The sequence below is a fragment of the Corapipo altera genome, unplaced genomic scaffold, assembly GCF_003945725.1.
Source record: "Corapipo altera isolate COAL_440 unplaced genomic scaffold, ASM394572v1 0, whole genome shotgun sequence".
Taxonomy (NCBI): Eukaryota; Metazoa; Chordata; class Aves; order Passeriformes; family Pipridae; genus Corapipo; species Corapipo altera.
The window spans coordinates 28,280,744-28,302,411 of NW_020884872.1; the positions used below are offsets into that span (position 1 = coordinate 28,280,744).

Sequence of the window (21,668 nt, forward strand, 5' to 3'; positions counted from 1 at the left end):
TTCTCCACAAAATCATCATCAAAACATTTCTTAGGTACTTTCTTAGGAAGAAAAAATAGCGTTAACTTTGTACAGTTAAAGCTAAAGGTAACCAAATAGGTAAGAAATAATGCCACATATGTGCTGTGCTGAAAAGAAAAGCAGATAATTTCCTCTGGAACCGTCATAAAAGTAAAACCTCATTCTGAAGGCTGTACTCTACTGCATCAGAATGAGTAAACTTTCTTCTGCAAAGTTTAGTTTTTACAGAATGCATTTATCGTAACTTATCAGAACTACTCAAGTGCAAAGACCACCTTTATACACAGTTATTTTCCTCTAAAATATCAAATGCTGTGACTCCTAGAGGAAGTTGCAACATTTATCTATTTATCTTTCTGAAAATATCAGTGCTTGTTAACAGTGCCTACTGACAGACCAAGCATAGAAGTTTTATTTAAAGCAAGATGAAAAAGCCAAATTTTACCCATTTAAAATCCCAGTTTCTACAGTTTCCAGACATACTTTCCTCAAGTTTAAAAAGCTGTGTTTGCTGTGGCAGTAGAAGATATTTCACATAGCCTAAATAAGCATTTCATTGATCACTGCATTTGGAAACAACTGTGAATCACTAAAAGAAGAAAGACTCTTAAAACGACATCTATCTTTTCCTTAGATACCTAAAGGTTTGGCAAAATAATTTAGAAAAATGTATGACATTCATTACATGCTCATTGTTTACCATTGTTTTTGCTATGTACAAGGTATATACTTTGCCTTTACTAAACCAACATTTACCACCATTTATGTGATGTATAAAGTGAACATTATTTGCCTCCAGCAAATAAAGTTAGCATACCAATAATACAAATCATTCTTGCAAAATGTAGGGCAAACCACCTTACAAGGTTAAGCCCAATGACACACTTTTCTGTTCAACATAATCTTAGTCTCCCTCTTCAATATAACTAAACCAGAATTTAATAATGCAAAAATATGCACTTCTGAGGCTGTTTATTTTCATTTGTTTTTAAAAACTAGAAAAAACTAGCCATCAAAAAACCCCAGATGTAGGGGTATGGCAAGTGTAGCCAACTTCAGACAGTGGGTAGTAGAGCTTCAGATAGAAATCTTGTGCTTGTTCAGTAAAATGGACTAACCAAATAAACCCCTCTGGCAATGGTCTCATTTATATTTCCATTAAACAGTACAGAAAAGTAGAATTACAATAAAATCTGAGTTTAAAATCTTCTCTCAAGAAGAATGGTTCTTTGTTAGCTAGGCTACCTTAGGGCTTTTACTTGCTGCCAATTTTTTCCATTGACTTGGAATGGTTTGTCAGTGCTTCAACTGATTTAATATGCATGGAGTGTAAAAAGACCTAACCTATTACTTTCATTAATCCCCTACTGGCATTCTGAACAGAAATTTTGAGAATTCTGAAGCAAACAAAAGGCTTAACTTGATTTTACAAAATGGTGATTTTGTTTCTCTTAGTGACTACTGTATTCCCATTTGTTAGTCAATGGGCATTTTATGTATACACACAGTAGGTGAACACCTATTTACGAACAAATGGGGATTAATCATGATGACAATAGAGAAATCTGCTGTGAGCCAAATGATGTTAAACAAACACCTTATATAATATATTAAAAGAAATCATTACAGGATACTGAGACTGACTGTGTGTGTACTTAAGACATAATCTTTATATAAGCACTTCCAGAATCTCAGTCAAAACACTTACTGTAACTATGACACCTTAATAAATGCCAAATATAACAATTTGACATCTATAATGAAGAAAGTGGCTGCCAACTGAGACCTTCTACTTCTAGAAAGTTTATTTTATATTTGTTTTATTTTATCTACTTTATATTATCTACTTTATATATTTCTATTTTATATTTATTTTATTTTATCTATTTCTGGAAAGTTCATTTTATTATTTTATTTTATTATTTTATATGTATATACTCATGTCTTTCACACTAGAGGCATAAGCACACCCTGCATTAAGAAATCCTAACATCTACTTTCAACTCTACACAAAATAATTAACCAAAGAATAATAGTTCATTTTATAAGTTTGCTTTTTGTTGTTCCAAAATGTTAAGAAATAGAGTCTTCCCGCCTTTTCCCTTTTATGGAAATGTAATCAAGGATCCTGGGATGTAACAGACTCCAATTCCACTTTACTCAGAAGTTTCTTCTTAATTTTACATAGCTGGCTCCTCAGACTGTATTTTTAGCACCTACATAGCAAGTCAGGCTGCCTCCTGGGAACTTTATCTACTGAAGCTGTTTTTATCTATGTAAATGTTTTAGTTTTGTAGAAAAGTATTAAAAAAAAACCCCTGTAATTCTTAACACCCATGTGTACTAGCAATGAAAAAGATGGTGGATCAGTCTTAGGAATTACATTAGAATTAGTCTCTCCAAACTGCAGCTGAAGCATATAACCACGAAATTATTTCCCTGAAATCTTTTGACAGTGTCTTCAGATTTGGAACTCAGGTTTCGTTCCAAGGAATCTTCATGTCACAAACCAAAACTGCGCAGAGAATTAGCCGTACATTCTGCATTTTCCTGAACACAAAAAGCAGGTGAAATGTCCCTCTTAAAACTTTATAATCAAAGTGTAAATGCTAGCAGTAAAGGTCCCAAGAAACCTTTTAGATCTAACTGCAGTTTTCCATTTCAGAAGTGGTTTTCAGCTTAAGGGTCCTGGTCGATACCCTTCTTTCTAGGGTTTATATAGACTTGAACTCTAGATTAAAGAAACTCTTGTGCTGAATATGATGACCAAGAACTACTTTCTTCAGGGCATCATGTCAGCTATGTAAGACACATTCACCCCATTCTAGACTCCAGAGGTTCTGGATTGCTATTTCACAGCTAAATAAACCAGAGCTTTCTAAAAATGAAACATCCATAATTATTTTCAGCAGAATCACAATTAAAAATCCTGGTACCTAGTAACATAATGCTGTTTCCAAAAATAATTACATAAATTACTTGAAAAAGGTGGAATGGGTACAGTCTGCTGCTACTTAAAACTCCTGTAGCAAATTAAAAGGAATTCTGTTGTATCATCAGTGGTTGAGGGACCAGATGAGCCAATATACTGCCCACAGCACCAAAATGTCTTTCACTTGCAATAATGAGAACAATCTTCCATTCCTATTAAAAAAGGAAAACAAAACAAAAAGCATATCTGGCAGTCCTTCAAACATGCAAACCATATTATTAAGTAATCTGTCTAGCACTGCATGTGACATTTTGTGCAAATTCAGTGTTAACTGCCACACCTTCACCTTCCCTCTTCCCTGTGCTTGTGCACATGCTGATGCCTGATCCTCCTTCCCCTCCTACCAACCTACAAGCCAAGAAATTTTGTTCACTCACTTTCTCAAACGTCAGAGACTAACTCTGTATCAAACAAGTTCAGCTAGGTAAGAGTTACTGTTCCCTTTTTTCATAATGTCTTGAGAAACTAAAAATTCAATAGAGTTGACTGAGTCAAAGAGAATTGACTCTGTCATACTGGGTTAGAGAAAACAGACCGCAGTTCAGTTCTTAAATTGATCTTGCCCAGGGGTCTTTCCACACTTTTGTTGAAGCTACAACTCAAACACAAATCATCCCACCAATTCTCACTGCTCAAGTCATGTGCAAAGATAGTCATCTAAGTAACACCCATTGAGGAGAAGTATTTTATAGAAAACAAAGAAACAATAAGGGGGGGAAAATTTAAAAAATAAAAAAAAACACGAAAAAAATAAAAACCTCCACCCTGGGGCTCCTTTGCAGCAGCATCCTTTTTGGCAGAGGGTTCAAGAACTCAGCTCATTCCTTTCTAAATACATACAAAACTTTAATCATCAAAACACTGAAGAGAGAAGTGACACTTTATGCCGTAACATTTTAATGAAACACCTGAGCAAAAGCTGTTTCAGCTTCTTCTACTCCTCAACTTGATCATGAGAGCCACTTCCCTTCTGAAACCGTGCCTCTTGAATCACATCATTTAGTCACTGTACTTCATCATTTCTCAGACCAAGATATTTTCTGGAACAGCTGTTTTCCTTCAAACCATGCTAGCAGCATTCTTCAACAGTTTTCAGCATCCAAAATTCAGAATATTTGGGGTAAACCCAGGAATCAATGAAACAATAATGGCACACAAAATGCTACCTCTGAAATAGGGAGTGTTTTATTTAACAAGACAGAAAAGGTTAACAACAACAACAAAAGAATCAGTGACACACCTAAGTTCGTACTGTAAAATAAAATCTTCCTCTAACAACTAACTATTAAAATTTATTGAAACCAACCTAATCATTGTCACTTTATCTAAAGCTGAATTTTAGCTTGGACAGAAAGAAGTTTCAAGTTCAAAGTGACATACCATTTTAGCTGCATCTTCTGGGGAAAAAAAAGAAACGAACAAAGCAATCCACTAGCCTTATACGAAAAACCCACCTTCTTTTAATATTACATTATTTTTATACGATCTAATAATTTTCAAAACAAAATTGTCTTGTCTAGTTTGCAGAGCAAAAAAAAAAAAAAAGCCAAAAGCCTGCTGAAAGAAACAGACATTATTTCCATCTTCATTTCAACTTTTCAAAACACAGAACATTATTACAAAGAATTTTAAAAAAAGTACAGCAGTCATCATCTCAGATTGATGCAGAAGTAAGAAAATACTGATGCAGAGTTTGATTCCACTGGGGGAAAAAATAAAAAAAGAGTTGAAAAAAGCATTGTATCTTCAACTATTTAAAAAACAATACAAAATAAATTATTTCTTGTAAGGACAATGCTGGACAAGATACTCTTCTTGCAGACAACAGGAAGTTCAGAAATGCATTTTGTTCTGAATAACATTTCTGACATTTCACATATGCCAATATTGACTCATTTCTAGCATTCTGCATTGCTAAAATTTGAACATTATTTAGAAATGAGATGTGCTGAGCCACTTGTAAAAGCAATTGAACTTATTTTTCATTAAAGAAGTCTTAATGTTTTGAAAGAAACTACACCTTATGAGGAATTAAGTCTTTCCATATGTAACACTGTCATAGTTAACAATCTTACTGGTACTTTTCCAACAGTATATATGCTAGTGGAGAAAACCTTTATTTTTTATTCAAATTATTCCATCTGCTTGACAACAATCTATTAGGTCACAAGACAACAAGAGAAAATGAACATAGCTCTTTAGCTTTTGAGTTTTACTAACTCTTATGGGGAAAGAGTATTGCTTTATGATGAGCTCATATCTGGGAGAGCATTTAGTGACTGCATAAAAATGAATAATAAAAATACTGGCATATAAATAGGTCATGAAGCTTAAGATGCTCTTCTGGTATTAATCTTACTTAGATTTCTGGGCTTTAAAGTGGAATATCACAGAACTGACAGCGGAAAATGACTGTGGGCTGTTTACTACAACTGTAAGTTAAAGTTAAATCACAAAATAAAAGGATTACAGACTCAAACAGGGAAAAGCACTAGGTCAGGACTGCAATCTCTATTAATTAGGTATCCCAGCTGGACAGTGGGTATGCAGCTGTTAACTTGATCAATGACTTACCTAAATGTCATCTCTACTGATTCGCTTATAAATTACCAGCAAGTGAGACTAATGTACAGGTGCTAATTTATTTAAACTGTTCTCTGCAGTTCTACATAGCTTTATAAACTGCATCTGGCACCTAATGTTAGCTGTCAGTTGTACTTAGACATGCCTGTCCTAACGACTCTGTTCATTAGAAATGAGCACAAATTATGAAATATTGTGAAAAATGATACATCAAATGGAATGGGCAAAGCAAATCAATTAGAAAAACTTCATAGCACATATTCACACATAGGAGAATAAAACATCCTAGCTTCAGAGTGAGGTCTATAATACCAATTAAAAAGCAATTGGTAGACTTGTGCAGAGTTATATATCAATTTGCTGGATTTTTTTTTTCTCCTCCAGAAATACTGTTGTAATACACAGCTTAACTTTTCATTCCTAAATAAAAGCATCAGTAAGAGGCAATTCTGCTTCCGCAACATCCAGAGGATTAGCAAGTAAGTCAACTTATTTTCCCATTTAAAACTTTCACAATACCTAAAACTCCAGTGAAGGACAGAATCCTATGATGTCTACTTTTGAAATACACTGCAAAGACTGATTAACAGAAGACATGGAGGTATATAAGCACTCATCAGAAAGAATTATGGCTGCTCAAAATGTAAAGCTTGATAATTCTCCTGCCAGTGCTTAAGGAGCTTTTATATTTTTATAACAGAAATTTAATTATGCATAGCAGACACTATTACACACTAATTATTTCCCAACACCTGACAGAATATGGAGAAATCAAACATGTAGGGCAGACACTTGGTATCACCAAACAAAACACTACTCTTTTGGCTCCACTTCTCCATCGTTTCAGTAACAGTCTGCAAAGCAGTCCCACATTTGTCACCTTCACTGCATTTGTAAAATCTAATTTCCAGAGTGATTCTGCTTTTATTAATGGTGGAGTTCCGTTAATTTTGTGCAAATGATCATAGTGCTATGCACTCACAAAGGAGAAACCACCACTTAGATATGGCCATTCGGCATTTTTTGCAGTCTTGCTTTCTATAAGCCTTCTCCCTAGACCCTATCAAGGAAGGATGCCAGATTACAGACTAATGCATTCTCCTACCATTAACCTTTCAGACAAATTGAATTATCAGCATCATCACTGTACTGTATTAACATGGGAGGTATTCTGGTGATAGGTCTGTGCATGCTCACTTTACAAGAAAGTAACTCAAAAAGATAAAGGTCATTAAAGGTAAGAAAACACATCTGAAAAATACATGAGAAGAAAAATTCTATAGTTTGTACAGAAATAAAAAACCCAGTGAAGGAAACAGCCTGCTATTACTGCTGACCTCGATGAATATTTTGACTGTTGACCTTATCCACTCTGCACTGAGACTGGCAGGGTCTCTGCCCTGGCACTTGTTTGAAGAAGAGCAGAACAATACCTACAACTCTGAACGAAAGTAGACACAGTATTAGCGCATAGCTTTGTACTCATTAAGCTTAATTTCCTATGGATTTGTGACTTGAAATCAAGCTTCCTTTATGGATTTTCAGATACCTGATAAAACTCAAGTCTCTTTTCAGCCTTTTTCTCAACAAGCCATTAACTGTGTGTCTCTCTGCCTTGCTGCCTATTTTCAGAGTAGTTTTCAGAACTTAGTGTTGAAGCCACTCAAACACGTTTGAAATCAGCCTGTCTCACCATGTACAGATGTAGTTCTTTCTGGGAATAAGTACACTGTCAAGACCTCTTACATGGACACAGCTGTAGAGATAGATTTTTGCCACTGAGAGAGGTAACAAACGGCCTCCTCACCCTGAAAAGAACTAAACCATGGACACCTCTCTCTTTGCACTCGCCACAATACTACACTTGTCCTAAGGGCCCCGCTGATACACTGAGTTGCCATGGCTAATACTAGTGGTATTGTTGCTGTGCAAAGAAAACTTCAGCCACAAGACTTCATGCAGCTTCACCTAAGAGTGAATGTCACCAAATTACATTTCTCTTCCCTACCTCTGATGTGTGATAAAATAAGACAGAAATGACAGAAGTGAAGACCAGGTAGGACATGAAAGAAAAAAATCTATGCAACAAAACATTTTTCTGAGTGATAGGGAGCATACCTTTACATGCAGCTAAATGACAGAGAGAAAGAGGAGGCCACCCATCTGCCAGTCATGAGAGGGAATGACAATAAAATAGTATGTTTGTAGATACTGATATGAGCTTAAATTCATGTCTATATTCAAATCCTTAAGCTTAAACAGTGTGTTGGTTGTGAAATACCCTATAAAACTTAATTTACATTAGCAGCACCCACCATATCACACAAGAAAACTCTAAATATACACAGCAGGTCAAATTGTGGGTAAACGTTTTGAACTGCTACATAAACCTCTACAGTGCCTCTTATAACCTCAGATCAAAGGGATTATCCATTAGTACTTTTAAAAAGAACCTCATGTGCTTTAGCAAGATATAGCATACAGTTCTATACTGTGATGTCTGACCTCACATGGTAGCAGCGGTAGAATTTCTATTCACAGTCACAGTTGCAATGTATAGTAGCATTCTTCCTTATTCTGACAGTTTGATTAAAATTCACGGAGAGCTGAGGGGCTCATGCTGAAGTGAAGTGCTTTCAATATCTGAAACTCTACAGTAAATTACTTCTCCAACAGAGCAACTGTACTTACATCAATATCCTCTTGGGTAAAAGTTTCTGGATCTTCTCCCATCATGTTGGCTAAATGTCTCTTTCCTAGGTTGAACTCTTCAATCTGTTTTTTAATAAATGCCTCTGTGTACTTTTCAGGTCCTGAGGCTCCTACATTTTTTCTCTGCACTGCTGTAGTGGTATAGATCAGCCTTAACATCTGAAAAAATAAATAAAACAACAGTGAGACTTATTTTACATTTCTGGTATAGTGAGCTCTAAATAAAATGAATAAATGAATATAACAAGCTATTCATACCTATAACAAGATTCAACACATTACAGTAATAAGTGAGGAAAAGCAGCGTTACTCATTAAACCATTTTCTTCCACCAGTTTAATGTCCATAAACAGATAAAAATATTCTAAAAATTGCACATTTTCACACATTACAATTAGTTCAGATTTTTCTGATGGAAACAAATGTAGTATCCAATGTCAGGAACATTCACAAAAGCAAAGGACAGCACTGATCAACAGATCCAGTCTTAAAAGAAAACAAAAATCCATCAGCAAATATGCAGGTTTTGCTTTCACCTAAAGGCCTCCCACAACAAAGTATGAAAAGAATATGTGGGGCAGCTCCCTAGTGGTATTTCAGAAGCCACTCACCAAATACTGCTAAAGGCTCTGGAAAGGCCATGGAGTGCTCCTTTCCTATTGGCAATGCCAGAATGGTTCTTAAACTACTTCACTGTCTCAAGTAGAACAATTAGAAAAACTAGTAGGGCAGTTCTCACCAGCAAATACTACCGAGCACTCTACCAGCTCAGAGGCCAAAACTCAGGGAACAGTTATCTTCAGATCTTCGCAGGATGCAGGTTTGGTCTTACTTCTACCAAGACAATCAGTAGTTAAGATGACTAATTTCAATCAAGCTCTCTGTCAGAAAACAGGAGCTTCACTGACAGAGCTGTAATGTCCCAATTCTGGCCGAGTGCCAATATTATGCACTATTTTGGCTCGCCAACATTAGTATTAAAGTCCTCTACAGCTTAATTATTTCACAAACTGAATGAGAACTGATTATTTGTGTGGTCTTCTGTAGGCAGGGGAGGGAGGGAATCACAAGAAAGAAGGCAGCGTGGGACAGAAAAGCAGAGACAGAAAAAGAATCACTTCTGATTCAGAAAAATGCCCAGTTCTGTTCATCAGATAGTACCCTGAAATGCTTCACTCCCACCCTTTCAAAATCTGCTTTGTGAGCAGACAGTACAGTTTCATAAGGCAGAGAGAGCCCATCTCACAGTCCACCTCTGCCAGCATTCTTTCCTCCACTCCCTTCACTTGCCCTGTGCGAGCTCTGGCACTTGGACTCCTCTACAAGCCAACTCAGCTCCCTACATGTGGCAGAACACTAACTTCTGCTTCATCCCAAGAAGTGGGCAGCTCTCAGCCGAGCTGGTAAGTCTGAGCAGTTCAGAGAGGGCTCTGACAATTGTCAAAGTTGGCACAAGAAGGTGGCTGAAACACACAACTGGGAGCAAGAAAGTAGAGGGGAGCCCTCTCTTTACCTTAATTTCTTTGAGTAAATTATTCAACTGCCCCTGCTGCTCCTGGAGCTGCCACCTCAGTCTTCCTGCCAAGTGCCTTGAGGGGAAGCCGTATGAGGAGTGGCTGAGGTCACTCAGTCTGTTCAGCCTGGAGAAGAGGAGACTGAGGGGAGACCTCATCGCAGTCTACAACTTCCTTGTGAGGGGAAGAAGAGGGGTAGGCACTGATCTCTCTTCTGTGGTGACCAGTGACAGGACCTGAGGGAATGGCCTGAAGCTGTGTCAGGGGAGGTTTAGATTGGATATTAGAAGGAAGTTTTTCACCCAGAGGTTGGTTGGGTACTGGAACAGGCTCCCCAGGGAAGTGGTCACAGCACCAAGGCTGAGAGAGTTCAAGGAGCATTTGGATGATACTCTCAGACACATGGCTTTACTCTTGGGGATGGTCCTGTGCGGGGCCAGGAGTTGGACTTGATAATCCTTGTGGGTCCCTTCCAATTCGGCATATTCTGTAATTCCGTGATACCTTCAGCCAAACATTAAAACCCAAACACACAGCAAAGTGAACTAGTTAGGGTTCTGATTACAGGGAATAAAATAAACGTAGTATTTGAAATTATTAAATGTCCTCCAAGTCATGAGAATTGTCTTCTCCAGATCACAATTTAGACATGCTGAGCATTTTGATGGATTCTGAGTTAAGCTAATAAGAATAGAATAAAATACTTGCTACCTTCCTGTAACAAACACAAATATGACAGTAATCTCAAAACCCACTTATAACCACAAGTCTCATCAAAACAAGATTACATGGATATATTTGAAAGACAAACACAAATGCAGATCAAACTTCCACCTTCTGTTAGTAATGCAGTCAGGTTACAGGAACTTTTCCTGTGACAAGAAGCTTTTGGTGTTATGCATTACATGGTCAAGTCCTACAAGAACAGGAAATGAAACACAGCTCTTCTCTGTACTTTCACAGAGCCCAGTTGGTATTTTGAACATCTGGCAACCCAGGACGGACTGATCCAACTCATCCAATTTGCTGCACATATGTAAAGCTATTCATGATCAATTTACCCATCTATGACTGTCTCAGTCTTCAATAAACAAAATCTAACAACCCCACTTGAAATTTCAATTTGAAATTAAGACTACAATATCCTGCCTTAAACCTGTATATAACACATTCCTGGGCTGCAGGATGGGTCCTATGAATTCAGTCAGGTTTGATACAGAAGGTAAACTAATCTTTGAATAAGGTCACATAAGTCAGAAAGAACTGACCCTCTATGCTTTCACAATCTGACAGAGATAAAGATTTGTCCCCCAAGGTATGCACCTCAGGAAACTAACCAGAACTTCTGCCACAGAAGATTTAAGAACAGGTCCAAGGTAGAATTTGATGCTGAAGAACCTGCTGCTGCTTCATTATCTCCACAGCTTATATATATATATATATATCATATGTAATGCTAATCCTAGTTTGTCCCTTTTTCTTTTCTTTTTAATACTCATGTTTTCTGTGAGGTTACACTGACATATGCAGAATTAAAAGAAAAATAATCAAAATTTTAAATATACACATTTTCCACAGGCAAGGTTGTGATGATTTCCTTATAAAGCAATAAAAAAAAGCAGAGGTATCTCCACATATTCCCTATTCTTCTCTCCTAGTCACTCCTCAGGAAAGAATTCAATTCATCTTCTGTCTTACTTGTCTAAATAGTAACTAATTATTTGTAATTCTTGTTAATGAACATATGATTCCTTATTACTTGGCCCAAAATAGCTTTCTTGGCATGCTTTAAACAGAATACTTTAAAAAAGATTGCGTTCATCTTATTCCTGTCAATTTCTATTGTAATTTTCTCATTTTTGTCCTCCTTCCCTCAAGCTATTCATATTCTTCACTAGTTTCAATTCGTCACTAATCGAAAATCCCTGGACACACAAACTGTTCATAATTAGAAAACAGCCTCTTATGCAAATTAATATCTATTGTATTGGGTACCTCTTCTGGGATAAGAGCACTATTTCATGGGTGGCACAGGAAGGAACTGCAAAGCACAGTTAAATGCTTCTGGCATTTCAGTTATACAAGAAAGCGTGCTCCTCTACTTCGTAGAGGAAATCACAGAGGTTTGCATTCACTTCTTACACATTTCATAAAGCATTACTGCAGACAGCAGCCTCACCATTTTTAAAATAATAATAATAATAATAATGCTTATTAACAGTACTCCTGAAATAATATGCTCTTCCACCAGAACGCAGGAGTAGAGAAAGTCTTTAGTTCTAGACACAACTCGTTGAGATTAACTCTCCCTTCCTGACTCCCTTCTGAGCAACCTAGTATTGAAATAGTTTGGCAAATCCTCATTTTCCAAGGACACCATAAATTTATAGAAAATAAGCTTATGTTGAATCTGCCTTAGGAAAAAAAAATAGCATTTTCAGAAATTTCAACTTCTCTGGTCTATTTTTTTTTTTTCGAAGAAGAGAAATAATCAGGTTCTGTCTGTTTACTCATTCTGTTAATTTTGCTTCACCAGAGCTGTATGGATATAAAACCCATACGTATCACTAACAGAGGAAACAAGCTTCCCGTACTTTAAGAATGAGAAGTGAATCAAAGTCAGGAGATTTAAATTCAAGAGCCAAAGTTGTCTGTTTTACAAGAAGACACAGTTACAGAGATAGAAGACAACGCTCCGTGATATGGCAGACACATGGTCACACCATTTTCGTGATTCTTCCATGCTCTAAGCTGGCAGACTTCAACCACCTCCTTTTCCAAAACCACACAGTGCACAAACAAATTCACACTAAAAAGTTATCTCCAGGATAGGACTTCAGTAAGAGATGTGGAGCTGTATAACCACATCAGCACGCAGGACTAAAGTTGTTCCAATTGGTCTAAAGCTGTCCAATGTTCCAATTACTGGCACAGTCAGTGTTACTGAACCCAGTAGACATGCAAGACACCAACAACAGTCCTCTGATCACTCGTACAAGAAAAACATATTATGTAGCAATCATACAGAATATAAATGCTCAGAGCCATCCCAGTTTCTAAAAAATTGCTTTTTGCTCAATAGGCAAGTGTTGCATTTCTAGTGTGCTGTTTCACAAAAATGTGTTTTAATTGCTTTACTTAAAAAAAAAACATTTATATAATCTCAGATTTCAGTTGGCCTACAAACTAATTATTTGGACCAGTATCAAGTTTATGTTTCAGAAGCATTTTGCAAAACACATTAGAAAGTATCACAAGTATGCACATATGCATAAGTGATTTTGTATTACTTTTTATATCAAATTTTACAAAGTATTTCATCAGAAGAAACTTTTTTTTCAAAATTAAGCCCTTTGACAGGCAACTATAAAACTGTATCTCACCCCTCCAGAAGACTTATTTTCTGTGCATGTCAGACCAAACCTACATATTAAGTTTTCTGGTACACTGGGGAAACAAAATAGCTGTAAATGTATAGATATATGGCAAGTATCGGATGTGCATAATGGGGAAGAGAATTTATATCTGATTGTTTTGAGGCACAAGTTTTCAAGTAGTAACAGGCTTTTCAACTCTAGCTTAGTTAACAACTGCAAAAAAGGCTTCTCCATTTCAAGCATGCAGTTCTGAAAGACTGCCATCAAAGAAATATCTCCTTCTGATATCAGCACATATACCATCCACAGTGATTTAGATAAAGTACTCAACCTAATCAAATTCAACAGGATGTATGGTACTCTGAACTCTTCTGCTGACAACAAATATTCAATTACTTCAGAATTGACTGATAGTAACTAAGCTAGATCCCTTTTTTCTTTATAAATTGTACTAAATCTCTGCAGTTTGCTTATTGGAAAAGTAGAAAACTAAACGGGTTGCTCAGTCAAGGCTAAGGGAACTGGAATTACAAAGTTTCTCTCCCATTTCTTCTCTCAGTGCAAGACACTTTAAAATTTAAAAAAAAAAAAAACCCACAAGAAATTGAATTTCCCCCCCCCACTAAGAGAGACAAGAAGTAATGAACTAAAACTACTGTGAGGGATTTTCAGGGCAAGCACCACAAAAAAGTTTCTGAACAGTAAGGACAGATAAGTTTTTGATGTAAGAAATTGTTACAGAAGGTCAGAACAAGGATACATCAACTTACTACCCTGTCCTCAACAGCAGTCTGTATCAGAGCACAAAGACAGGATAAACAGGCAGTGATAATTTTCCCAAGGCACTTGCCTAGTTTCCAGCAATCTGCAGTTCAGACATGCTGATATCTTGTTTTTAATGATCCTCAGTGGAATTTTCTTCTGAGTTTCTCAACTTGCTTTTTGTATTCACATCAATGCTTAATATCCTGAATATCCTCACCAAACAGTTTCACAAGTTAACTACACCCAATGGAAAGAAGAGTGTCTAAGTTTTCTGGACCCTGTCTCCCATTAGTTCCCTTCATGTCCTTTGGTTCACAGACAGCTAGAAAATCTGTATATAGCTATAGGCTATCGTGTACTGATCCCATCTCTGGTGGCAAGAGGAGCAGACAAATGATCCCTCAAGGTCCCTTCCAGCCCTACCTTCTACAGTGACTCCTCCTTTGAGATCATTTCCTCATTTACAACACAAATCGTTTTCAGCTCAAACTCAGGCATGTGCCTGGCCAGGAAAACCAAGTTACTGTCATAATCATACCTTTGATATAGGATAACTAAAGTAACACAAACTATTCAAACTGAGAATGAAATTGAGCATTAGAGTATTTTCAAACTTATTCTCTTTGACCTTCCCTCCACACCTTAAGCGCATGTAGTCCTGACTGCTGCATAAAGAACTACCCACACGGGCACCAGGCCTTCACCCCCCCAATGGGTAAAGTTAATCTAGAAGTAACCAATATAAACAGTTCAAATTGCTCCTTCCTGTATTACCTTTCATTTCCTTACTGCATCTATCTTCTGTTACTGCATAGTTTGGTTTAGTTCAGTCACGAACAGTTCTTCAGCCCTTATTATCCTAAATTACTTTGTAACTTGAAAGTGTTACCAGCAGCCCTTTTTATCTACTTGCTGGTCACTGATTAAATATATATACAGGTGTATCAAATACCCCTGCACAAACAATACTGACAGCAGCTAAGCTTTTTAATTAAATGGCAATCAGCTGAACAGCGGTACCTCTGAAAACAAAGTGATCCTGTTTAATCAGAAGTTACCGCACTTGTGGAGCACATTTGTCTCTCCACTGCAGATATTCAGAGACGTGCCCTGAGCAACCTCTCTAACGGGAGATGTCCCTGTCCATGCCTGGGGGGTTGGAACTAGATGGTCTTTAAGGTCCCTTCCAACCCAAACCTTTATGTGGTTCTATGACTCATTACCTACTCACATGCTGCCCGAACATCATTCACAGAATAGTTAGGATTGGAAGGGACCTATGGAGATCATCTGGTCCAACTTCCCTGTCAAAGCAGGGTCACCTGAAGCAGGTGACACAGGAATGAGTCCAGGTGGGTTTGGAATGTCTCCAGGGAGGGAGATCCCACGACCTCCTGGGCAGGCTGTTCCAGTGCCACTCTGCCACTCTCAAGGTAAGAAAGCTCTTTCTCACGTTCAGGTGGAACTTCTTGTGTTTTAATTTGTCATTCAAAATTATCAACCTAAAAATTGCCATCTTAAAAGTACTTCAGTGCTTCCTTCGCTCTATACACGCCTCTATTAATTTTAGTGAGATACACATAATAAATCACGGCTTAACCACGCTGCTTCTGCTTCACATCAAGGAAAACAAGTTCGGCACCCAACACTCCCCGCCCTGGCGCTGCCGCAGCCCCGGGGGCAGAGGCAGCACCACAGTGGGGCCCAACCGGGGCCTCCCATGCGATGTCACGGCGGCAGGGACAGCCCGGCAGGGACAGCCGGGCCGGGGACGCGAACCCGTGACCCCCGCCGACCCCTCCCGCGTGCGCCCTGCTCTCACCTGAGCGCGCGGCCCCGCGCCCCACCGCCGGCACAGTCGGAACACGCGCCCCGCGGCCGCCGCCATGACCGCGCCGCTCCGCCCTCCCATTGGCGGGCGGGGCCAGAGCTGCGCCTGCGCGTTGCCCCTCCGCGCACGCACCCGGGCCGCGGCTGCGACCATGGGAGGGTTTGGGGTTGCGCGTCGGTGCTGTAAAATCGCGTCGGAGTTACTGATTTCACTCCAGCACTGTTTATTTGGATGTTTCAGGTGTTTGTTTTTTTTTTTCCCCATGGAAAAAAAAAATCACAGAATCAGAAAATCAGTTAGGTTGGAAAACACCTCCGAGATCATCGAGTCCAACCGATGACTGAACACCACCGTGTCAAACAAACCATGGCACTCAGTGCCACGTCCAGTCTTTCCTTAAACACCTCCTGGGACGGTGACTCCACCACCTCCCTAGGCAGCCCATTACAATGTCTCATCACCCTTTCTGTGAAGAAATTCCTCCTAATGTTCAACCTAAACCTCTGCTGGCGCTGTTGAAGACTTATGTCCTCTTGTCCTGTTGGTCGTTGCGTGGGAGAAGAGGCCAACCGCCACCTGGCTACAGCCTCCTGTCAGGGACTTGTAGAGAGTGATAAGGCCACACCTGAGTCTCCTTTTCTCTAGGGGGAGAACAACCCCAGCTGCATCAGGTGCTTCTCACAGGACTTGTGCTCCAGACCTTTCACCAGCTCCATTGCCCTTCTCTGGATAACATTTAGAGATGCAGCAGTTGGTCTTGCTGAGGGGAGGTCAGTGTTATTACTGTCACCTCCCAGAGTGATGTTAATCTAAACACTGAACCTTGAGAGCCTGAGAGTGTTCCTCGTTTCCCCAAGTTACATAGGATACACCCTTACAGGTGAACGGATTTTGTCAATTGTGTTTTCTACCACAGGAAAAGTGAAAATTAATTAAAAACTGAGTTTTAAAAAGTTCTACTTTAGACTTACTGGGATCTTTTTAGAAGCAGTTACTATTTAGGAGGAAATTCTGGAAGTGAATCTCTGCTTTTCCAGGTTTATTTTTCTGTTTAGTTTTTCACAGTGGTCCTTGCTTCCCCCCACACAGACAAAAGTATAATTTCCCCCTGGGATATAAAAGAGGTTATAAGAAAACTGGCCATAGACAAGGGAAGTCATCCATGCAGAGAGGTCAAGAAGAAGCTGCCTAGAAAGGTGCATTTATTCTTGGAATTACCAACTGTGAAAATGAAAATGTCAGTGGTTTCACTGACAGGGATACACTCAAATGATTGCAATGAACATTGCACCAAAGGAGAGCAGTGACGTGTCTCCTGTGCACACCTGGCCAAGCACTGGGAACTGCAGTCGTGCTCTCGTTCACAGCATATGTAGGGATGGGATTTGGTTACCAGCTGTTTCTCCAAAAGAGGAAAAGGGGGTTGGGTCACGGTCACGGTCCCACTGACCCATCTCCTGAAGCAACCAGCAGAGCTGAAGGGGTGGAGAATGCCAGCAATGGGTACAGCCTTTTCAAGGCCCGTGGTGAATCTCATCTGCCATCTGTCGCCCTGCAGCTTGGCTTTGTTCAGCAGCAGAGGAGCTCCTCGGTCCTCACTGCGCTGAGCAATTGTTAACTCTCACCCGTCAGCTCTGCTGAAGCAGAGCACCACTGGGTGAAGGTTTTTTATTTGCTACATGTAATTAATTGTAAATTAAATTTAAGGAGCAGGCCATCTATAAAGTATCGTCCACTTGTACTTGGAAGCTAATTGATGTAAATTCAACGCCCTTGACTTCCTACATGTGTCTACTCGCATGCCCACTGTGAAAAAAATCCTGAATACTTTTGCAATCTGGAGCATGATTTCAAAGATATTGGGGTTCAGACAGTCCAGCTGGAGGTTACAGAATTGTTCTTGCATATTGCTGAATGAAGACCTTGGTGTATGTGGAGTCCAGCAATTAAAGACAGGGGCCATGTTATGTCTCTCTTTGATCCTTACAGCTGTCAGCCCTTATAAATTAATGGCTACCCCTTCAAGGTGCAAGATTTTTGCAAAGATTTCAGGTGTATTTCCCAAGAATCCTGCTGCTGCCAAAAAGCTTACTTGGGCTTGCTTGCCCCTGGAAGACACTTGTACAGAGATGCCTGAGTGAGTAGTTTCTAGACTGATTGGGAGTGCATGTAGTTGGGATGCTTTGAGGGAAATGTATTTCTGTGGTGGCCACAGCCAGTATGTTTCAGAAAGATTCCTTCTAATGGAAGGATTGCTACTTCTGCACAAATGGCAGGAGTCTGGGTTCGCCAGTTCAAAATCAGTTTTTTGCACAAACCAAAGTAGGATAAAAATGAGCAGAGGTTATTTACATGCTCAGCCACCTACACCCCATCCCTCTGTCAAAAGTTTGTTGAGACAGAGGTAGAGGGAAATGCAAGAAAGCCATGTTTAATCTGCTTATTCCAGGATTAACTCCAAAGGGCTTCTCTTTCTATCTCTGCATTTAGTTGACAGACTGTAGGTGCTTACTTAATCCATGTAAACTACCCCAATACTTTGCTAAGCACTCTGAGGAACTTTAGTCACTTGTGTGGCAGGATGTCCTTTTTGAGCCCAACTCTGGATACCTGTTCCAGTTGTGAACCTGGTTGCCCATTTCCTCATGTAGATTGCTAATCATGGTCTATGCAATGACAGAACTGGGGACTGTTGCCTACATCACATTACCTGCTTTTGTTTTTAGACTTGAGTAATGAGGGTAAGCATATGATTTGGGATGATAAAAGCTTTGGAGTACTGTCTTTGAGGGATGGCCTGACATTAATAAAATGGTGCCTTTGTGTGGGGCTTGAGGTTTCTGAAATGAAAAATCACTGAATGCGAAATGAGGAAACCAGGCTGAGCCTGTCACATGCATGGGTCAGGGGAGAGCCTGAGGGACATCTGTAGTATGTGCAGATTCCTGAGCACAAACCTAAGGCTGAGCTTCAGTCCAAAGTTGCTGATTGCTTACATTACCATTCTACATGCAGATAGTCCTGAAGTGAGATTCAGGGTGTTCTTTTGCAGTAGATAGCATGAGTTCAGGTTACTGGTATAGGTAGCATGAAAACCAGCTGGTTGAGGAAGAGGTGTCCCTGTGACAGTGATGGAGGTATGTGGCTGTCCAGCTTACTGCCTCGTGCAGTCGAAGAGAGGGCAAGAATGGCAGTACTGGGTCAGACCAAAGGTCCATTGAGCCTGATGGCTTCCCTTTGCCAGTGATACATGCTTACATAAAAGTATAAAGACAGGGCAGATACACAGAGATACTTCCCTGATAAAGTCTCCTGACTGGTAATGAACTGAAGACCATATCTTAGGCTTAGATATAAAAGAAACTCATGCAGGAGAAGAGGTCAGAATATGATGGAGGATGTAGCAGGATCTTCTGCCTTGCAACAGAACAAGCTAACCTGCAGCAGAGATGGTGGGACTTCATGCATCAGAAGACAAAGCAAATAGTTGTAGGAGAGTTAAAACTTCACAAGATTCCTAATCCAAATCCATTTCTGAAGAAATACCTAAATTTTTTAAGTTTTCTCTACACATAAATAAAAGAATAGATTTGTTTAGGAATTCTGAACTAAAGTTATTCTTCTTATAAACTATTTTCTATTCTCTTTCCCATCTTAAGCTGTAAGTACTTTGGCTGAAGTTCTGGGGCACATGTGCCAAAAGGGACATCAATCACCAGTGCCTGTCTAGGGGCTGAGTGGTTGGGTGGCAGAGTCTGAGGATGTTAAGAGCATCTACATGCCAAGAACGTTTCTCAGGGCCTAACCAGGAGCACTTTCTGGATTTTCTTTAGACCCAGGGAAGTTTAGGAACACCCAGGTCCAGCGTTGAACAAAAAATTGGAATTCTTGGCTGTGGAGAGCACTGGAGAAGGATGGCTTGACAGAAAGCTTTGTGTTTCAGAAGCTGATCAGTATGTGTTAGAAAAAAAACAAAATGCATGTTAAAAATGCAGACAATTCAGCAGTATTTTAACTCTGTTCCAGTTAAGTAATTTCCGGATATTTTATGACATGTGTGTGCTTTTTGACACAGAAATTGTTTTGCATTGATCTTCTTCATCACTATTGAAACGCTTGAGGCTGATATATCCAGAAGTCATGTTTTCTTTAATGCAAACACATAAATTCTACTTTAAAAGGCTAATAATAAGAACAACTATTTCATTGCACCTACCTTTCTTCAAATGTGGAACGAGCACACTTCATTTCATAGACTGCATACACCAGCTACCTAAGGGTTGTCAATTATGTTACACTATAAAAGGCACAGCACTTCGGGGGCTGTCAATCAAGTCTGTTGTGAGAGAGATTTCAAGAATCATTATTCCAACACTATTTATCAAATATAAAAATAAAGAAAATTTACATAACAACAATACAGAGGCATCATATTTCGTTTTATAGTTAAAGTGGTTTGGATTGAGCAAAAAATTAGTAAAGGTGAATCAAAAATAGCCAGAGATCTTTGCTTGTAAAGCAGTGCCTTCTGTTTTGTTCTTTACCACAGCTTTTCTTCTCCTTGAAAGAAGGTGTTACACAGATTTTCACAGTATTATGGATCACATCTCTTTCATCTTTTCTTCGCAGTCTGAGAGTTGCTAGTTTATTGGGTTTTTTCCCCCACCACAGCTTATGGGTATCATTGAGCACTGCAAGGCATTTTGGGGAACATTCTTTTCTGCGGTATTATGTTCCAGCTCTGCCATAATTTATGTGCTTGAGTAGACCCCACTGAATTTCTAGCCGGTTTTCAGAAAGAAAGAGTACTTGTATGGATGTAATTTGGAGGCATCTGAAGATAGTTTTATACCACATACCTGCAAGAATCAACCCAAAGAGATCCAAACGTAGTGTCTGGGCCTATTTTTAGTTGGCAAGTGCTTTTAGAGTATGTAATGTGTCTTTGTCATTTGTCTACCATACACTTTGCCTCCATATGTTTATCACTGTTGCTGTTGCTGATTCAGTATTTCAATAATAGAATCATTTGGAGCTGTCCTTTAGACTAGGGTTTGCATCAGACTTTTTTGGTCTTTGTATAATTAAACTAATGTTATTACTGATCCTAGCAGCATCTTTGAGTCAGAGCTGGCATTATATCTAGAAATTGTGCCTATACTTCTAAATAAAAGAGCCCTAAGGACTGGCCTAGACACAGTGACCTTGATCGAATCATGTCAGCACTGATTAGGGAACAGCCTCCCTTCCCTGGAAACAGCCCAAAATAGAACCAGAAATGCAAATAGACACAGAGAAGTAGAAGTTTCATCCCTTCATCATGCAGAAGGAAATTTATTGCTATTCCCATTTCTGAACCTGTTCAGATTTATAAACTTTTCATTATTGATTATTCTAAGGGCTGGATACATGCATATATTCGGTAAACAGGTGAAAACAGTAATTTTTCAGATTGTATATGCTTCCCAAGGTTTGTTTATAGCAAGGGAATAGACACCAGATAACCAGAAAATACATCTCAGAGCATGCCCTCCTGGGACAACACGAGGGATTTGCCATTGTACAGTTTATGGATGCTGCTGGAGGTTGTGAACTCTGTCCGTATGTTTGTCAGACTGCAAGCTCCATTTTGTTTTTAAGGCTGGCATGCACCTTCCTGTGGCCTCACGCCTTTCCTGCTGGATTAAAATTCATGCAGGGTGTATGATGGTCAATGACTAAGCACTGTCCCATTGAGCACTGTGGTTCCAGACATGCTGCTGAGAAGACCAGGTTGTTGAGGACATGGGCACCTTGGCCACAAACTAGTCTGAGAGGAGACTGCATTTACCTTCTGAGAGCTGGATGGGAGCTGAAAAGTTAGAGAATAAAAG

General features: G+C 39.2%; 1 protein-coding gene across 2 annotated transcripts in view; it reads right to left on the reverse strand.

Moving 5' to 3' along the window:
* The window catches only part of MRPS9 (mitochondrial ribosomal protein S9), a 33,969-nt gene extending 18,117 nt beyond the window's left edge, over window positions 1-15,852 (reverse strand). The window contains exons 1-2 of one of the 2 annotated variants that reach the window (XM_027640989.1): window positions 15,787-15,852; window positions 8,288-8,467 (exon numbers count right to left, since the gene is read on the reverse strand). In XM_027640989.1, the coding sequence (XP_027496790.1) occupies window positions 8,288-8,467; window positions 15,787-15,852 (246 nt within the window). Of the gene's footprint in view, window positions 1-8,287; window positions 8,468-14,049; window positions 14,161-15,786 lie in introns of those variants that run through there. The other variant, XM_027641000.1, reaches the window with a different exon arrangement.
* Window positions 15,853-21,668: the final 5,816 nt, after the last annotated feature.